The 20,832-nt window shown below is 41.6% G+C and overlaps 1 protein-coding gene across 1 annotated transcript; it reads left to right on the top strand.

Annotated features, from left to right (window-relative positions):
• The first annotated feature begins 1,013 nt into the window (after positions 1-1,013).
• Positions 1,014-6,537, top strand: LOC112240104 (H-2 class II histocompatibility antigen, I-E beta chain-like). The gene is made up of 5 exons (XM_042296278.1): positions 1,014-1,168; positions 1,782-2,051; positions 2,615-2,896; positions 4,424-4,537; positions 5,596-6,537. Exons 1-5 carry the CDS (start codon positions 1,105-1,107, stop codon positions 5,604-5,606), a joined length of 741 nt encoding a protein of 246 aa, XP_042152212.1. The 5' UTR covers positions 1,014-1,104; the 3' UTR covers positions 5,607-6,537.
• The last annotated feature ends 14,295 nt before the right edge of the window (positions 6,538-20,832 follow it).

Below are 20,832 nucleotides of genomic sequence, written 5' to 3' on the forward strand. Positions count from 1 at the left end.
CTCATAAAGAGGTACTTTGATTGATTCTATTATGCTAGGCAAGCTCAATCAAGCTCAATCAAGCTCAACTAATGTATGGAAAGAAGAGAAATACTTTTTGAACCCAGGTCTGCCGCAAACAGACACCGATATCAAATCAAATCAAATTTATTTATATAGCACTTTGTACATCAGCTGATATCTCAAAGTGCTGTACAGAAACCCAGCCTAAAACCCCAAACAGCAAGCAATGCAGGTGTAGAAGCACGGTGGCTAGGAAAAACTCCCTAGAAAGGCCAAAACCTAGGAAGAAACCTAGAGAGGAACCAGGCTATGTGGGGTGGCCAGTCCTCTTCTGGCTGTGCCGGGTGGAGATTATAACAGAACATGGCCAAGATGTTCAAATGTTCATAAATGACCAGCATGGTCCAATAATAATAAGGCAGAACAGTTGAAACTGGAGCAGCAGCACGGCCAGGTGGACTGGGGACAGCAAGGACTCATCATGTCAGGTAGTCCTGAGGCATGGTCCTAGGGCTCAGGTCCTCCGAGAGAGAGAGAGAGAAAGAGAGAATTAGAGAACGCACACTTAAATTCACACAGGACACCGAATAGGACAGGAGAAGTACTCCAGATATAACAAACTGACCCTAGCCCCCCGACACATAAACTACTGCAGCATAAATACTGGAGGCTGAGACAGGAGGGGTCAGGAGACACTGTGGTAGTAGATAGTGGTCTACAAGTGTATCCTCCTGTGAAAGTGCCCCTGAAAAAAATATGTATTTTTAATTCTTATGTATTGAATAGTATTTATCATTTTATTTTACATAACAAGTATAAATACATCTTTTGTTATGTTTCTTATTTTCTTTTGTTTTATTTGTTTAGAATTTTGTCACCAGATGTGGATCCCCTATCATAGTGATATTGAAAAGTTTGATACAATTGATACAATTTAGTGAATGTTGAAAATAATCATGATATTTAAGATCATCTTGTAGGGTCTGCCTGGTAACATGTGACGCTGTGTGTCAGCAGCAGAGGACTGGCCCATTTCCTCAACAGTTAATTCCTTTCCCTCTGAGCTGCTGTCTTTAGTTGACTCTCACTCAGCAGAGGAACATGTCGATGCCAATTGCCTTCTACATTTGCCTGACCTTGATTTTGTTCATATTCTCTGGAACAGGTAAATTGAGAACACATTTTTGTTGTTGTTGATCATGCTTTAAATCATGTCTCAGTTAGAATCATGGACAGTGACATTTAGATTACACAGGGGGTATTTTGTGTAGCAAAGACATAGTAAATCAGAACTTTTGCATGAACATATTTTAAGTAATTCTGTAATATTCTTCTCGACTCTGACAGTGTATAGTATGTGATAGTAGAATGGTACTTGCATTAAGAGTAAACCAGACACAAGTTAAATAATGCATGTAAGCCTAGTACATATCAACAAAGCATCAATTACACACTTGGCAAATAGCATGACATCTTTTAAAATCTTCATAATAAGCTTCTATTTATTGAAGGTTGTTTTGTAGAAACGTCTTTCAGCAGATAGACACACTATATTGTCAAATATTGTATAGTGGAATACAACATGGTTGGATAAAAATACACCATCTTTTGTGTAAATGAGTATAGATTGTGACATGATTCCTTTTAAAAATATAAAATAAACAAGTTTATAAAATTGGCAGAGTACTACATTTAACATCATATTATAACTATATGGAATATTGAATGTGTCTTTTAATCTGACAAAACATTGATCTGTATTCATGTTTTCCTTTCAGATGGATATTTTCATCATCGGTTGGTACAGTGTCGATACTCCTCAAAGGACCTGCATGGTATAGAGTTTATAGACTCTTATGTTTTCAATAAGGCTGAATATATCAGATTCAACAGCACTGTGGGGAGGTATGTTGGATACACTGAGCTGGGTGTGAAGAATGCAGAAGCATGGAACAAAGGTCCTCAGCTGGGTCAAGAGCAGGCGGAGCTGGAGCGTTTCTGTAAGCCTAACGCTGCTCTCCACTACAGAGCCATACTGGACAAGACAGGTGAGCAGGGCTCCTTAACACCACTTACAGGACTCTGACTGAGCAAGTCAAGACCATTACTTTATTTTATTCAGGATAAATGTTATATAGAGATCTGTCTGATGAAGATGATGGTGGAGATTGAGGGATTAATAAAGATGTATATCCAGACTAAAGGTACAAACTTAATAAAGACATGATTGTTATCTAACTTGGATGGATGAATAACATGGTTTTTCTTGAATAGTTTTATAGCTGGAACTGTATTTAGAACACTGAGCAACCTTGTCAGCTCAGGGATTTGAACTTGCAACCTTCCGGTTACTAGTCCAACACTCCAACCACTACGCTACCCTGCCGCCCCATTACAGTATGACTAGTCAGCTATGTATCAACAGTTCAGTCCTAATCATCTATTGTATGTACGTTCCAGCTCATCTCTCTAATGAAGTCTAATTTATAAAGCACAGCGATGGTTCAATGATATCAGAACTATGGACTAAATGTTATGCATCCTATCATATATAGTGTATAATATAACAATGATATAACTATGCTGACAAATGTTTTGTTTCCTCCATTAGTTGAGCCCCATGTCAGACTGAGCTCAGTGACTCCCCCCAGTGGCAGACACCCTGCCATGCTGATGTGCAGCGCCTATGACTTCTACCCTAAACAAATCAGAGTGACCTGGCTGAGGGACGGACGTGAGGTGAAATCTGATGTGACCTCCACTGAGGAGCTGGCTAACGGGGACTGGTACTACCAGATCCACTCCCACCTGGAGTACACACCCAAGTCTGGAGAGAAGATCTCCTGTATGGTGGAACACATCAGCCTCACTGAGCCCATGATGTATCACTGGGGTAAGGGGCGATAGTGGGGTAATGGGGCGATAGTGGGGTAAGGGTCTGAGAGTGGGGTAATGGGGTGAGAGTGGGGTAAGAGTCTGAGAGTGGGGTAAGGGTGTGAGAGTGGGGTATGGGTGTGAGAGTGGGGTAAGGGTGTGAGAGTGGGTAAGGGTGTGAGAGTGGGTTAATGGGGTGAGAGTGGGGTAATGGGGTGAGAGTGGGGTAATGGGGTGAGAGTGGGGTAATGGGGTGAGAGTGGGGTAATAGGGTGAGTGTGGGGTAATGTGTGAGAGTGGGGTATTGTGTGAGAGTGGGGTAACTGTGTGTGAGAGTGGGGTAACGGTGTGTGAGAGTGGGGTAATTGTGTGAGAGTGGGGTAACGGTGTGTGAGAGTGGGGTAACGGTGTGTGAGAGTGGGGTAATTGTGTGAGAGTGGGGTAACGGTGTGTGAGAGTGGGGTAACGGTATGTGAGAGTGGGGTAATTGTGTGAGAGTGGGGTAATTGTGTGAGAGTGGGGTAATGTGTGAGTGTGGGGTAATGTGTGAGAGTGGGGTAACGGTGTGTGAGAGTGGGGTAATTGTGTGAGAGTGGGGTAACGGTGTGTGAGAGTGGGGTAATTGTGTGAGAGTGGGGTAACGGTGTGTGAGAGTGGGGTAATTGTGTGAGAGTGGGGTAACGGTGTGTGAGAGTGGGGTAACGGTGTGTGAGAGTGGGGTAATTGTGTGAGAGTGGGGTAACGGTGTGTGAGAGTGGGGTAACGGTGTGTGAGAGTGGGGTAACGGTGTGTGAGAGTGCGGTAACGGTGTGTGAGAGTGGGGTAACGGTGTGTGAGAGTTGGGTAATTGTGTGTGAGAGTGGGGTAATTGTGTGTGAGAGTGGGGTAATAGTGTGAGAGTGGGTTAATGGGGTGAGAGTTGGGTGTGAGAGTGGGGTAAGGGTCTGAGAGTGGGTTAATGAGGTGAGAGTGGGGTAATGGGGTGAGAGTGGGGTAAGGGTGTGAGAGTGGGGTAATGGTGTGAGAGTGGGGTAACGGTCTGAGAGTGGGTTAATGAGGTGAGAGTGGGGTAACGGTGTGTGAGAGTGGGGTAATGGGGTGAGAGTGGGGTAATTGTGTGAGAGTGGGGTAATTGTGTGAGAGTGGGGTAAGGGTGTGAGAGTGGGGTAATGTGTAGGAGTGGGGTAATGTGTAGGAGTGGGTTAATGAGGTGAGAGTGGGGTAATGGTGTGTGAGAGTTGGGTAACGGTGTGTGAGAGTGGGGTAATTGTGTGAGAGTGGGGTAATTGTGTGTGTGAGAGTGGGGTAATTGTGTGAGAGTGGGGTAACAGTGTCTGAGAGTGGGGTAACGGTGTGTGAGAGTGGGGTAATTGTGTGAGAGTGGGGTAACGGTGTGTGAGAGTGGGGTAATTGTGTGAGAGTAGGTTCATGGGGTGTGAGGTAATGGTGGTACAGAGACTATGTTGTGTGTGTGGTGTATTTAATAGAAATACTGTTATTGAATCACAGTAATATTGTTGTTGAAATGATCCTTTCTCTCTGACAGACCCGTCCCTGCCTGAGGCTGAGAGGAATAAGATAGCCATCGGTGCATCTGGTCTGGTGCTGGGAACCATCTTAGCATTAGCAGGACTGATCTACTACAAGAAGAAGTCTTCTGGTGAGGTCATCAGTGTGTAGAAAACATAGATATACAGTGGGGCAAAAAGTATTTAGTCAGCCACCAATTGTGCAAGTTCTCCCACTTAAAAAGATGAGGCCTGTAATTTTCATCATAGCTACACTTCAACTATGACAGACAAAATGAGAAGAAAAATCCAGAAAATCACATTGTAGGATTTTTTATGAATTTATTTGCAAATTATGGTGGAAAATAAGTATTTGGTCAATAACAAAAGTTTATCTCAATACTTTGTTATTGTAATAGTTTAATAGTAATAGAGAGAGTGCAGAGAGAGAGAGTGCAGAGAGAGAGAGTGCAGAGAGAGAGAGTGCAGAGAGAGAGAGTGCAGAGAGAGAGAGTGCAGAGAGAGAGTGCAGAGAGAGTGCAGAGAGAGAGTGCAGAGAGAGAGTGCAGAGAGAGTGCAGAGAGAGAGAGAGTGCAGAGAGAGAGAGTGCAGAGAGAGAGCAGAGAGAGAGAGCAGAGAGAGAGAGAGAGAGTGCAGAGAGAGCAGAAAGCAGAGAGAGAGAGAGAGTGCAGAGAGAGAGTGCAGAGAGAGTGCAGAGAGAGAGAGAGTGCAGAGAGAGAGAGTGCAGAGAGAGAGCAGAGAGAGAGCAGAGAGAGAGAGAGAGAGAGTGCAGAGAGAGCAGAAAGCAGAGAGAGAGAGAGAGAGAGAGTGCAGAGAGAGAGAGTGCAGAGCGAGAGTGCAGAGAGAGTGTGCAGAGAGAGAGTGCAGAGAGAGAGAGTGCAGAGAGAGAGAGAGCAGAGAGAGAGAGAGCAGAGAGAGAGAGAGCAGAGAGAGCAGAGAGAGAGAGAGCAGAGAGAGCAGAGAGAGAGAGAGCAGAGAGAGAGAGAGCAGAGAGAGAGAGAGCAGAGAGAGCAGAAAGCAGAGAGAGCAGAGAGCAGAAAGCAGAGAGAGCAGAAAGCAGAGAGAGCAATAGTAATAGTGTAATAGTATAGAACAGCATATGGGATTGTGTTCATCAACATGTGAATGTTATAATGATTCATATTCTCTCTCTCTGTCTCTCTCTCTGTCTCTCTCTCTCCTATAACAGGGGTGCTCTAGTAGCAACAAGGTGAGACTCTATTCTGCTGAAAGACCAGTTACAATGGCTCATGTTAAATATGTCATTATAGGCATTTGTCTCACTTCGAATACCTGCTTACTACATTTTCACATTTGAAGGTACATTGGTGTATCTGCTGCATAAATCGATCCCAAATGAGATTTTCTTGCTTGTTATGAATCAGTGTTCCTGAAAGGACGTCTACTGCTGGAGTGTTTAACTGAATATTCATCAATACTTTCCTAATGAAACATATTGTTGGTAACATATTATCCTTACACCTTTCATCATTAATCCATTAACAACTTTAGGCTTGATAGTATTTAGACAGTTAGTGCTGAGAATGATGTAATTAGTTGTTTATTAACCTAATAGGGGTGGTAGAGAACTGCTTTAACTGACCTACTATAACACTGTAAGTTATTATGAGTGGGCAGCACATACAACAGTCCACTGTGCTGGGGGTTCTTTACTCAGCTTTACTGTTGTGTCTTTTTCACTAACAAATAACACACTTGTTCTCAAAGGAACAAAAGACAAAGGAATAAGTTCAGTAAATGGTGAACATATTGTGTGTGGTAATACTGCTGTTTTGAGAAGGAGTAAAACGCTGGTTAATGAGAGTAGAAAATAGCTTCAGTCTGTTTTCATTTCTTCATGTTTTAGACTTTAAATGTCCCCCTGTACTGACATCACACCCCTGTCCTGACATCACACCCCTGTACTGACATCACACCCCTGTACTGACATCACACCCCTGGAAAGCAACCTCCTTCATGTCTCATTGATAAGATTTTATATGGTTGATTTCAGCTCCCTTCATTTTCTGCTCTGTCATCGTTGTGGTTTCAGGTCTCCTATTTAACTGGGACATATTTTACACACCTTTGATATGGTACAAGCTTTTCAATAAACCATTATGATTCAGTGTCTCTGTTTACTAAGGTTGGGTTTGATGTTTTCTTGGTATCTGAGGTAAAATGACGGTGACCTTGAACATGTCGTGTATCGGTCACTTCCCTGTGGTTGGTGTGACGTTCTTGTTCTGAATACTAAATCGATCCCCAACTCCTACTACCTAGGAACTCCTGTAAATCTGACAGGATCAAGGTTACCTGCCTTCTGATAGGGACATAGGGAATCACATACGACCAGAGACCAGGGTCATGACATGAACACAGTACAAAGGTTATGCTATTAGGAAAAATGTATTACGTTTGTCAGTTGCATTTCTCATAAACTTATGCTCTTCATGACTAGGCTACATTTAAATAATATGCTAATCTAGTTATTCTTGACATTTCAACATCTGACCTGCTTTTGATCACAAATGACTGGCATGTACAGTATATTGCATGTCAACTGTACACATACTGTGCATACCTCTGTATATTTTGTTTCTGTTTGAGGAACCAGACATGTTATTGTCTAGACAAGACCAGTCCTAGGGAATTCTGTCAGGGCTGAATGGGTTTCACCTGCTCTGTCCAACACAGGGTCAAGAGCCATCAGTCCAGAGTCTGCAGAGTGACTGACCACAATTTAATGGTGTGACCCACCTAATGGCTCTTCAAATGTTCTGTTCTCGATAATATAAATAAATGCTTATGGTCTGGAGCTACAGCCCAGTGAGAATGTCCTGGGAGACCCTGGGTTACAGCTCTCCGTATCTTTACATATTACACAGAGAGAGGTATGAGGGCCACAGTACCCAGAAACTGCTATGTACATGCTGCTTTACTATATCCATTCGGATCATTTTAATTCTACATACTGTATATACTCTGTATGGCTGTGTAGTAGTGTACGATCTTATACTCAGTACTCTCCATAGTATACCCTAATACAGTAGTAGTGTACGATCATATACTCAGTACTCTCCATAGTATACCCTAATACAGTAGTAGTGTACGATCTTATACTCAGTACTCTCCATAGTATACCCTAATACAGTAGTAGTATACGATCTTATACTCAGTACTCTCCATAGTATACCCTAATACAGTAGTAGTATACGATCTTATACTCAGTACTCTCCATAGTATACCCTAATACAGTAGTAGTATACGATCTTATACTCAGTACTCTCCATAGTATACCCTAATACAGTAGTAGTATACGATCTTATACAGTAGTAGTATACGAGTACTCTCCATAGTATACCCTAATACAGTAGTAGTATACGATCTTATACTCAGTACTCTCCATAGTATACCCTAATACAGTAGTAGTAGTATACGATCTTATACTAATACAGTACTCTCCATAGTATACCCTAATACAGTAGTAGTTTACGATCTTATACTCAGTACTCTCCATAGTATGCCCTAATACAGTAGTAGTATACGATCTTATACTCAGTACTCTCCATAGTATACCCTAATACAGTAGTAGTATACGATCTTATACTCAGTACTCTCCATAGTATACCCTAATACAGTAGTAGTATACGATCTTATACTCAGTACTCTCCATAGTATAATACAGTAGTAGTATACGATCTAATACAGTAGTAGTATACGATCTTATACTCAGTACTCTCCATAGTATACCCTAATACAGTAGTAGTATACGATCTTATACTCAGTACTCTCCATAGTATACCCTAATACAGTAGTAGTATACGATCTTATACTCAGTACTCTCCATAGTATACCTTATAATACAGTAGTAGTATACGATCTTATACTCAGTACTCTCCATAGTATGCCTAATACAGTAGTAGTATACGATCTTATACTCAGTACTCTCCATAGTATACCCTAATACAGTAGTAGTAGTAGTATACGATCTTATACTCAGTACTCTCCATAGTATACCCTAATACAGTAGTAGTATACGATCTTATACTCATACTCTCCATAGTATACCCTAATACAGTAGTAGTATACGATCTTATACTCAGTACTCTCCATAGTATACATAGTATGCCCTAATACAGTAGTAGTATACGATCTTATACTCAGTACTCTCCATAGTATACCCTAATACAGTAGTAGTATACGATCTTATACTCAGTACTCTCCATAGTATACCCTAATACAGTAGTAGTATACGATCTTATACTCAGTACTCTCCATAGTATGCCCTAATACAGTAGTAGTATACGATCTTATACTCAGTACTCTCCATAGTATGCCCTAATATAGTAGTAGTATACGATCTTATACTCAGTACTCTCCATAGTATACCCTAATACAGTAGTAGTATACGATCTTATACTCAGTACTCTCCATAGTATACCCTAATACAGTAGTAGGAAACGATCTTATACTCAGTACTCTCCATAGTATGCCCTAATACAGTAGTAGTATACGATCTTATACTCAGTACTCTCCATAGTATACCCTAATATAGTAGTAGTATACGAGCTTATACTCAGTACTCTCCATAGTATACCCTAATACAGTAGTAGTGTACGATCTTATACTCAGTACTCTCCATAGTATACCCTAATACAGTAGTAGTATACGATCTTATACTCAGTACTCTCCATAGTATACCCTAATACAGTAGTAGTATACGATCTTATACTCAGTACTCTCCATAGTATACCCTAATACAGTAGTAGTGTACGATCTTATACTCAGTACTCTCCATAGTATACCCTAATACAGTAGTAGTGTACGATCTTATACTCAGTACTCTCCATAGTATACCCTAATACAGTAGTAGTATACGATCTTATACTCAGTACTCTCCATAGTATACCCTAATACAGTAGTAGTATACGATCTTATACGCAGTACTCTCCATAGTATACCCTAATACAGTAGTAGTATACGATCTTATACTCAGTACTCTCCATAGTATACCCTAATACAGTAGTAGTATACGATCTTATACTCAGTACTCTCCATAGTATACCCTAATACAGTAGTAGTATACGATCTTATACTCAGTACTCTCCATAGTATAGTATACCCTAATACAGTAGTAGTATACGATCTTATACTCAGTACTCTCCATAGTATACCCTAATACAGTAGTAGTATACGATCTTATACTCAGTACTCTCCATAGTATACCCTAATACAGTAGTAGTATACGATCTTATACTCAGTACTCTCCATAGTATGCCCTAATACAGTAGTAGTATACGATCTTATACTCAGTACTCTCCATAGTATGCCCTAATACAGTAGTAGTATACGATCTTATACTCAGTACTCTCCATAGTATACCCTAATACAGTAGTAGTATACGATCTTATACTCAGTACTCTCCATAGTATACCCTAATACAGTAGTAGTATACGATCTTATACTCAGTACTCTCCATAGTATGCCCTAATACAGTAGTAGTATACGATCTTATACTCAGTACTCTCCATAGTATGCCCTAATACAGTAGTAGTATACGATCTTATACTCAGTACTCTCCATAGTATACCCTAATACAGTAGTAGTATACGATCTTATACTCAGTACTCTCCATAGTATACCCTAATACAGTAGTAGTATACGATCTTATACTCTTATACCAGTACTCTCCATAGTATGCCCTAATACAGTAGTAGTATACGATCTTATACTACTCAGTACCCTCTCCATAGTATGCCCTAATACAGTAGTAGTATACGATCTTATACTCAGTACTCTCCATAGTATACCCTAATACAGTAGTAGTATACGATCTTATACTCAGTACTCTCCATAGTATGCCCTAATACAGTAGTAGTATACGATCTTATACTCAGTACTCTCCATAGTATACCCTAATACAGTAGTAGTATACGATCTTATACTCAGTACTCTCCATAGTATACCCTAAGACAGTAGTAGTATACGATCTTATACTCAGTACTCTCCATAGTATACCCTAATACAGTAGTAGTATACGATCTTATACTCAGTACTCTCCATAGTATACCCTAATACAGTAGTAGTATACGATCTTATACTCAGTACTCTCCATAGTATACCCTAATACAGTAGTAGTATACGATCTTATACTCAGTACTCTCCATAGTATGCCCTAATACAGTAGTAGTATACGATCTTATACTCAGTACTCTCCATAGTATACCCTAATACAGTAGTAGTATACGATCTTATACTCAGTACTCTCCATAGTATGCCCTAATACAGTAGTAGTATACGATCTTATACTCAGTACTCTCCATAGTATGCCCTAATACAGTAGTAGTATACGATCTTATACTCAGTACTCTCCATAGTATACCCTAATACAGTAGTAGTATACGATCTTATACTCAGTACTCTCCATAGTATGCCCTAATACAGTAGTAGTATACGATCTTATACTCAGTACTCTCCATAGTATACCCTAATACAGTAGTAGTATACGATCTTATACTCAGTACTCTCCATAGTATACCCTAATACAGTAGTAGTATACGATCTTATACTCAGTACTCTCCATAGTATACCCTAATACAGTAGTAGTATACGATCTTATACTCAGTACTCTCCATAGTATACCCTAATACAGTAGTAGTATACGATCTTATACTCAGTACTCTCCATAGTATGCCCTAATACATTCACCTGTAGCTCTGTCTCCTGTAAACTATGAGACTGCTGCCATGCTGTACCTCTAGGACTACTGAAGCTGTGTTTGTGCAACAGACTAGGTATTTTTTATTTTTTTTCACCTTTAACCAGGTAGGCTAGTTGAGAACAAGTTCTCATTTACAACTGTGACCTGGCCAAGATAAAGCAAAGCAGTTCGACTCAAACAACAACACAGAGTTACACATGGAGTAAACAAACATACAGTCAATAATACAGTAGACAAATACGTCTATATACAATGTGAGCAAATGAGGTGAGATAAGGGAGGTAAAGGCAAAAAAAAGGAATAAATAAATACAGTAGGGGGAGAGGTAGTTGTTTGGGCTAAATTATAGATGGGCTATGTACAGGTGCAGTAATCTGTGAGCTGCTCTGATAACTAAGTGGCTCGGGGAACAAAACATCGTATTCTGGGTCCATGGCCAGGAAACTCCCCAGACCTTAATCCCATTGAGAACTTGTGGTCAATCCTCAAGAGGCGGGTGGACAAACAAAAACCAACAAATTCTGACAAACTCCAAGCATTGATTATGCAAGAATGGGCTGCCATCAGTCAGGATGTGGCCCAGAAGTTAATTGGCAGCATGCCAGGGCAGATTGCAGAGGGCTTGAAAAAGAAGTGTCAACACTGTAAATATTGACTCTTTGCATCAACTTCATGTAACTGTCAATAAAAGCCTTTGACACTTATGAAATGCTTGTAATTATACTTCAGTATTCTATAGTAACATCTGACAAAAATATCTAGAGACACTGAAGCAGCAAACTTTGTGGATTTAATATTTGTGTCATTCTGAAAACTTTAGGCCACGACTGTAGTTGTTATGGACCCTTATGTCCATCAGGGAAAGACTTGTGGTCCTCCTGCCTCAGCTTCAGTTCACTGTAGTCTGCTGAGCTTCATTCACTCACCCTTTTCAATAGGGTTACACATCTCCCTAGCAACAGGTGAGAAACTGAAAAGTTGATTTTCCTATTGGCTAATATGTAACAACTGAACTGAAACAGACGAGTGATGGGACTTTCCAAACCACGGCCTTTGAATAGGGGAAGTGTGAACAACCAGGTCTCTAGTCTGAATCCAGGAAGAGGGTTGGAATGAGGAAGTGACCGCTGAGCAGAGTTATACTGAGAAGAGCAGAGATGAGCAGAGAAACAAACCTAACCCTGGGATAGAGTTTTTTTGTTTGTTTTGATCCTGATAAACTCATCAGGCATTGCCGGTGACAAGCATACCCATAACACAATGCGTCTCTGTAGCTCAGCTGGGAGTACATAACAATTAAATGTCCATGATAGTGGGTTCTATTTCTGTAACCACCCATAGGTAAAATGTATGGATGTATGACTGTACGTCGTGCTGTCTGCCAAATGGCATATATTACAATACTTGAAATTACACGTTTCACGTTGTAGTGGATTTTACACCAAACCTGTAGTTTTTCATTTAGGCCAAAACGTTCATGGGATATTTTGGCACTGAGGCCCTTTATTTACTTCCCCAGAGTCAGACAAACTCGTCAGACGAACATTATTATGTCTGTGTCCAGTATGAAGGAAATTAGAGGTAGTTAGCATTAGCAAATTAGCATTAGCATAGTGGCAGATACCCATAGTCTCAGTCCTGACTTAAATCTGATTGAAAATCAGAGACTTGGTTTGAATATTGCTGTCCATCAATGATTCCCAACCAAATCTACTGAGCTTGAGGAAACTTGACAAAAAGAATGGATATGTGTTGCCCTCATATTTGAATTAATTGTTTTGACTTATGTAGCGCTTTCCTAGACTCTGTGCTCTGACATGCACTGTCAACTGTGGGACCTTTTGGGCTCCATAGTGGCGCAGTGGTCTAAGGCACAGTATCTCATTGTTAGAGGTGTCACTACAGACCCTGGTTCAATTCCTGGCTGTATCACATCTGGCTATGATTTAGAGTCCAATAGGGACGCGCACAATTGGCCCAGCGTCGTCCAGGTTTGGCCCGGGCAGGCTGTCATTGTAAATAAGAATTTGTTCTTAACTTGCCTACTGTCGTTAAATAAAGGTTAAATCAATTAAAAAATATATATACATATATATATGTATATATGACAGGTGTGTGCCTTTCCAAATCATGTCCAATCAATTGAATTTACCACAGGTGGCCTCCAATCAAGTTGTAGAAACAGTTCAAGGAAGATCAATGGAAACAGGATCCACCTGAGCTCAATTTCGAGTCTCATAGCAACGGGTCTGAATACTTATGTAAATAACAAGTCAAGGGGTTTGAATACTGTATGTATGTACAGTATGTAGGGTAGACCTATGCTGAATAGTGGGATGGAGCAATGTAGGTATTTTTATTATCTTTAAGGCTGGTAATGTCAGGTGACTTCTCAAACTGCCTTAGGCATGTTTCTGCCGAACAGGGTCATCTCAGATCAGCTGGAGGTACTTTCACTTTGACTCCTCAGAACACACTGCTGGGCTTGTAATGATTCCTGTTGCAGTGACACTCCTCTGCATGTTTGACTCTAAGATGTTTGTCACTGGTTTCATTATCAATGTAAAAGTGATTTGAATGCATTTTCATATGCTCTCTTCACACAGCACACATACACACACACACACACATACATATATACACACATTAAATACTTAATTTGAATCTTAATTTGAATTGACTAAAAAAGGATGAAAGGATCAAGGGTACATACAGGAAGCAGCTCCTTCTAAAACAGCTATCCTGCCCATTACAGCTGAAACACACACTTGGTCTATGAAATTGAGGTTCAATTGTACTTAAAATGTATGTTGTTGTGAATGTTACAAAGAAACAAAAAGGTCAGTGTTTTTTTGCCTCATGCCACTCTCATTTTTTGATGTGATATTTGAGTTGGGACACCGATGGGACAACACACATCTCTCTCCCTAGTAACTAATGAGGAAGCTGTCTTCCATTTTTCTATTGGTTTAGATTTATAAAATGGAACTTCAGAAGGTTCCGGACTTTTCTAGACTGGTTTGTCTGGACAAACTGGCTTTCTATGGTTTAATGGTTAATGCTCTCTCACTAACCACTTAGTAGTTCAACTTTAAGGAAAAACTTACTATGCCTGTGATGTGGTTTTCCCACCTAGCTACTGTATTCACCATCTGCAAATAGCGATGCTGGGCCAATAGTGTGCTGCCCTATGGAACTCCCAATCACAGCCAGATGTGGTAGAGCCTGAATTTGAACCCGGGACTGTAGTGACACCCCCTGCACTGAGATGCAATGCCTTAGACCGCTGTGCCACTTGGGAGCCCATGAATGGGAGTCCTATAGCAGGTTAGGCTAATTAACATGGCAGGATAATTAACGTAGCAGGTTATGAGAATGAAGTTAAGGTTAAGGTTAGGAAAAGGGTTGGCTGCTCTGAACAACAGTGTCCTGACGAAAGAGCACATTTTCTATGCCAGGTGAAATCGCGTATATCATTAGCTCATTGTTATGGTTAAAAGGCCTATTTACTCTGTTCTATCGGACTGCACAATCCACTGTCTCATCAGTCCACTGTCTCATCAGTCCACTGTCTCATCAGCCCACTGTCTCATCAGTCCACTGTCTCATCAGCCCACTGTCTCATCAGTCCACTGTCTCATCAGCCCACTGTCTCATCAGCCCACTGTCTCATCAGTCCACTGTCCCATCAGTCCACTGTCTCATCAGCCCACTGTCTCATCAGCCCACTGTCTCATCAGCCCACTGTCCCATCAGTCCACTGTCCCATCAGTCCACTGTCTCATCAGCCCACTGTCCCATCAGTCCACTGTCTCATCAGTCCACTGTCTCATCAGCCCACTGTCTCATCAGTCCACTGTCTCATCAGCCCACTGTCTCATCAGTCCACTGTCTCATCAGTCCACTGTCCCATCAGTCCACTGTCCCATCAGTCCACTGTCCCATCAGTCCACTGTCTCATCAGCCCACTGTCCCATCAGTCCACCGACTCATCAGCCCACTGTCACATCAGCCTAATGTCTCACAGCTTGAACAAATATGGCTACTTAGTTATTCTGGCTCCACTGGTTGATGTGACTTTAAGTTAGCCGTAGTTGGTTAGCTAGTAAGCGAGGGATATAAACGTTGCCAGCCAGTATGGCAACCGAACCGATAGAACGAACGACCAGCCGGCTTGGGTAGCAACCCTAGATTTGTGTCAGGACTATGTCTTGTGGAAGGATGAAATAGTATGAATAAATTCATCAAAACTATGTAAAACATTATTTGAATATAACATACACACTATACACATGTATTTAGTACTGTAGATGTGTGGTTGTGGTGGAGTAGGTGCCTGAGGACACACAATGTGTTGTGAAATCTTTGAACATATTGTAATATTTTTAAAATTGTATAAACTGCCTTAATTTTGCTGGATCCCAGGAAGAGTAGCTGCTGCTTTGGCAAATAGAAAATACAAATATGTTGGTAACCTGTTGTATAGAAATGATAATGTCCTCGAAGCCGGTGTTTGGAGGATATACTGGCACGGTTTTCCGGCCTGAGATGAACAACACCCATATCAATACATTCTCCAAACAGCTTCTCTTCTATCACTTAATCACGACACCCCTTCAAAGTAGGAGGAAACATATGCAAATAAAATAAGACATGTCATTGATCAAAATAATCCGATCAGATTGTGATGTCATATTCTGGGCCAAAAACTGAAATTCTGGAACGTTTGTTGGTGGAAGAAGGTGAGGATCAGAGCACAGCGTGGTACTTCTTCATGTTTGTTTATTGACACTGAACACTAATACAAAAATAACAAAAGGGAATAACCTAAACAGTCCTGAAAGGTGAAAAACACTAAACAGAAAGCAACTACCCACAAATCCCATGTGGGAAAAAGCTACCTAAGTATGGTTCTCAATCAGAGACAACGATAGACAGGTGCCTCTGATTGAGAACCACACCCGGCCAAAAACAAAGAAATACAAAACATAGAAAATGAACATAGAAATGCCCACCCTAGTCACACCCTGGCCTAACCAAAATAGAGAATAAAAGTCTCTGTATGGCCAGGGCGGGACAAATTCCAGGCATTGTTTTCAAACAGCTCTTCATAAAAAGGACATTGTCATGATTTTCAAACTCATAGTGGGGAAATATAATTTTAAAATTTTAAATTGTAAATGAACTGCACTGCCCCTTTAACACTCCTATATAAACTCAGCTAAAAAGAAACGTCCTCTCACTGTCAACTGCGTTTATTTTCAGCAAACTTAACATGTGTAAATATTTGTATGAACATAACAAGATTCAACAACTGAGACAACTGAACAAGTTCCACAGACATTTGACTAACAGAAATGGAATAATGTGTTCCTGAACAAAGGGGGGGTCAAAATCAAAAATAACAGTCAGTATCTGGTGTGGCCACCAGCTGCATTAAATACTGCAGTGCATCTCCTCATGGATGGCACCAGATTTGCCAGTTCTTGCTGTGAGATGTTACCCCACTCTTCCACCAAGTGACCTGCAAGTTCCCCGACATTTCTGGGGGGAATGGCCCTAGCCCTCCGATCCAACAGGTCCCAGACTTGCTCAATGGGATTGAGATCCGGGCTCTTCGCTGGCCATGGCAGAACACTAACATTCCTGTCTTGCAGGAAATCACGCACAGAACGAGCAGTATGGCTGGTGACATTGTCATGCTGGAGGGTCATGTCAGGATGAGCCTGCAGGAAGGGTACCACATGATGGAGGAGGATGTCTTCCCTGTAACGCACAGCGGTGAGATTGCCTTGCAATGACAACAATCACAGTCTGATGATGCTGTGACACACCGCCCCAGTCCATGACGGACCCTCCACCTCCAAATCAATCCCGCTCCAGAGTACAGGCCTCTGCATAACGCTCATTCCTTCAACGATAAACGTGAATCCGAACATCACCCCTGGTGAGACAAAACCGCGACTCGTCAGTGAAGAGCACTTTTTGCCAGTCCTGTCTGGTCCAGCGACGGTGGGTTTGTGTCCATAGGCGACGTTGTTGCCGGTGATGTCTGGTGAGAACCTGCCTTACAACAGGCCTACAAGCCCTCAGTCCAGCCTCTCAGCCTATTGCAGACAGTCTGAGCTCTGATGGAGGGATTGTGCGTTCCTGGTGTATCTCGAGCAGTTGTTGTTGCCATGCTGAACCTGTCCCGCAGGTGTGATGTTCGGATGTACCGATCCTGTGCAAGTGTTGTTACAAGTGTCCTGCCACTGCGAGGATGATCAGCTGTCCGCCCTGTCTCCCTGTAGTGCTGTCATAGGCGTCTCACAGTACGGACATGGCAATTTATTACCCTGGCCACATCTGCAGTCCTCATGCCTCCTTGCAGCATGCCTAACACGGAACCCAACACTGGCTGTGCCCGTTTGCCATCGTGCATAAATGAATTTTGTCCCCACACACCAAACGTGATCACGTCACACAGGTTAAAATATCAAAATAAACTCTGAACCAATTAGATTAATTTGGGGACATGTCAAAAAGCATTAAACATTTATGGCAATTTAGCTAGCTAGTTTGCACTTGCTAGCTAATTTGGGGCCTTTTCTTCTCTTGACTTCTCTTGACTCATAAATTAGGTGCATTACCGCCACTGACCTTGTTCGTCTTTCAGACCCACGTGGGTATAACCAATAAGGAGATGGCACGTGGGTACCTGCTTCTATAAACCAATGAGATGATGGGAGAGGCAGGACTTGCAGTGCGATCTGCATCAGAAATAGAACTGACTTCTATTTGAGCCCTTGGCAAAGCAGACGCACGTTGGCGCGCACGAGCAGTGTGGATGCAAAATGTATTTTGCAACATGGGGTGTAGTCAGCCTGTACTGCACGTTCACGCTGTTCTTATGTGGTTCAAGACTTTACCACCAATGGCTAGAAGCAGTTATACAGTTGAGGTCGGAAGTTTACATACACTTAGGTTGGAGTCGTTGGAGTCGTTTTTCAACCACTCCACAAATGTATAGTTTTGGCAAGTCGGTTAGGACATCTACTTTGTGCATGAAACAAGTAATTTTTCCTAAAAATGGTTTACATACAGATTATTTCACTTATAATTCACTTGTATCACAATTCCAGTGGGTCAGAAGTTTACATACACTAAGTTTGCCTTTATACAGCTTGGAACATTCCAGAAAATGATGCCATGGCTATAGAAGCTTCTGATTGGCTACTTGACATCATTTGAGTCAATTGGAGGTGTACCTGTGGGTCTATTTCAAGGCCTACTTTCAAACTCAGTGCCTCTTTGCTTGACATCATGGGAAAATCAAAAGAAATCAGCAAAGACCTCAGATTTTTTTGTTGTTGACCTCCACAAGTCTGGTTCATCCTTGGGAGCAATTTTCAAACACCTGAAGGTACCACGTTCATCTGTACAAACAATAGTATGCAAGTATAAACACCATGGGACCACACAGCCGTCATACCGCTCAGGAAGGAGACACGTTCTGTCTCCTAGAGATGAACGTACTTTGGAGCGAAAAGTGCAAATCAATCCCAGAACAACAGCAAAGGACCTTGTGAAGACGCTGGAGGAAAAAGGTACAAAAGTATCTATATCCACAGTAAAACGAGTCCTCTATCCACATAACCTGAAAGGCCACTCAGCAAGGAAGAGGCCACTGCTCCAAAACCGCCATAAAAAAGCCAGACTACAATTTGCAACTGCACATTGGGACAAAGATCGTACTTTGTGGAGGATTGTCCTCTGGTCTGATGAAACAAAAATGGAACTGTTTGGCCTTAATGACCATTGTCATGTTTGGAGGAAAAAGGGGGAGGTTTGCAAGCCGAAGAACACCATCCCAGCCGTGAACCACGGGGGTGGCAGCATCATGTTGTGGGGGTGCTCTGCAGGAGGGACTGGTGCACTTCACAAAATAGACGACATCATGAGGTAGGAAATTTATGTGGATATATTGAAGCAACATCTCAAGACATTAGTCAGGAAGTTAAAGCTTCTGGGTCTTCCAAATGGACATTGATTCCAAGCACACTTCCAAAGTTGTGGCAAAATGGCTTAAGGACAACAAAGTCAAGGTATTGGAGTGGCCATCACAAAGCCCTGACCTCAATCCTAAAGAAAAGCGTGCGCAAGGAGGCCTACAAACCTTACTCAGTTTTCTCACTATATCACCTGTTGCCAGGGAGGGAGAGGTCACATTTAGATTACCAGGAAGAGTTGTACAGTGAGATAATGAATCACAGCAGACTATAGAGGACACGGAGGTTGAGGCAGGAGGACCACAGTCTCCCTCTGCTGGACAAACGGGTTCATTACAACTACATGTTGGTTCATTTCCTTCATATAAAATCCCCAGGTTTTCACTATAAAGTTGAAATCTGGGGTTACGTTGGGATTTCAAATCCTACCGCTTTTTGAATTTATCACAGATTCAGCTTCCGTTTTCTGTTTCCAAACAGTTATTAAACTGATTTAATTAATGAACCTTGATTTACAAATAAAGTTATGTTTAAAATGTTAAAACATACAAATGTAGAATCAATGCACTGCTGCAGTGAAGTCATTTCAGTTTAATTTATCCACTGTTCAGCCAATGGCAGAAGGAGAGCCTGTATGGACGCATCACTTGTTGTCAAGGAAAGTTTCCTTTTCTGGTTCAAGTAGACCTGTTCTTCATAAAAACACTGAAACAATCTACACTGAACAATAATAGAATCGCAACATGCAACAATTTCAAAGATTTTACTGAGTTACAGTTCAAATAAGGAAATCAGTCAATTGAAATCAATTCATTAGGCCCTAATCTATGGATTTAACATGCCTGGGCAGGGTGCACCCACTGGGGAACCAGGCCCAGCCAATCAGAATTCGTTATTCTCCCCACAAAAGCCCCCCAGGTGAAGAAGCCGGATGTGGAGGTCCTGGGCTGGCGTGGTAATACGTGGTCTGTGGTTGTGAGACCAGTTGGACATACCTCCAAATTGTCTAAAACATTGTTGGAGGCATCGTATTGGTAGAGAAATGAACATAACATTCACTGGTAAAACTCTGGTGGAGAATCCTGCAGTCAGCATTGCAACTGCTTGAGACATCTGTGACAAGGTGCACCTGTGTAATGATACAACGTAAGCTGAGCTCTGGTGTCTGGAGGGTGTTTGACTGTCAACCCAATGTAAGTCTAATGATAAACATAATGTATTTTAAAACAGAATAGAAGAACTCTGAAACACCCAAAGTGGTTCTTTAATCTGAATATTGGGCTTTTAGACAGTGTTTCAGTGCATGTAAAAGGCAGCATCAAACTGTAATCACTATGTATAACCAAAGCCATACAGTATGTAGTATTGAAATAGACAGCATGAAGACTACTGAAGCTGCTCTGATTACTAGATGTAGAGGTGCCATGATAAAGGTCTTTACACATGGACCACCATGATGAAGGTCTTTACACATGGACCACCATGATGAAGGTCTTTACACATGGACCACCATGATGAAGGTCTTTACACATGGACCACCATGATGAAGGTCTTTACACATGGACCACCATGATGAAGGTCTTTACACATGGACCACCATGATGAAGGTCTTTACACATGGACCACCATGATGAAGGTCTTTACACATGGACCACCATGATGAAGGTCTTTACACATGGACCACCATGCTAAAGGTCTTTACACATGGACC

This window comes from Oncorhynchus tshawytscha, linkage group LG02, assembly GCF_018296145.1.
Source record: "Oncorhynchus tshawytscha isolate Ot180627B linkage group LG02, Otsh_v2.0, whole genome shotgun sequence".
Lineage (NCBI taxonomy): Eukaryota > Metazoa > Chordata > Actinopteri > Salmoniformes > Salmonidae > Oncorhynchus > Oncorhynchus tshawytscha.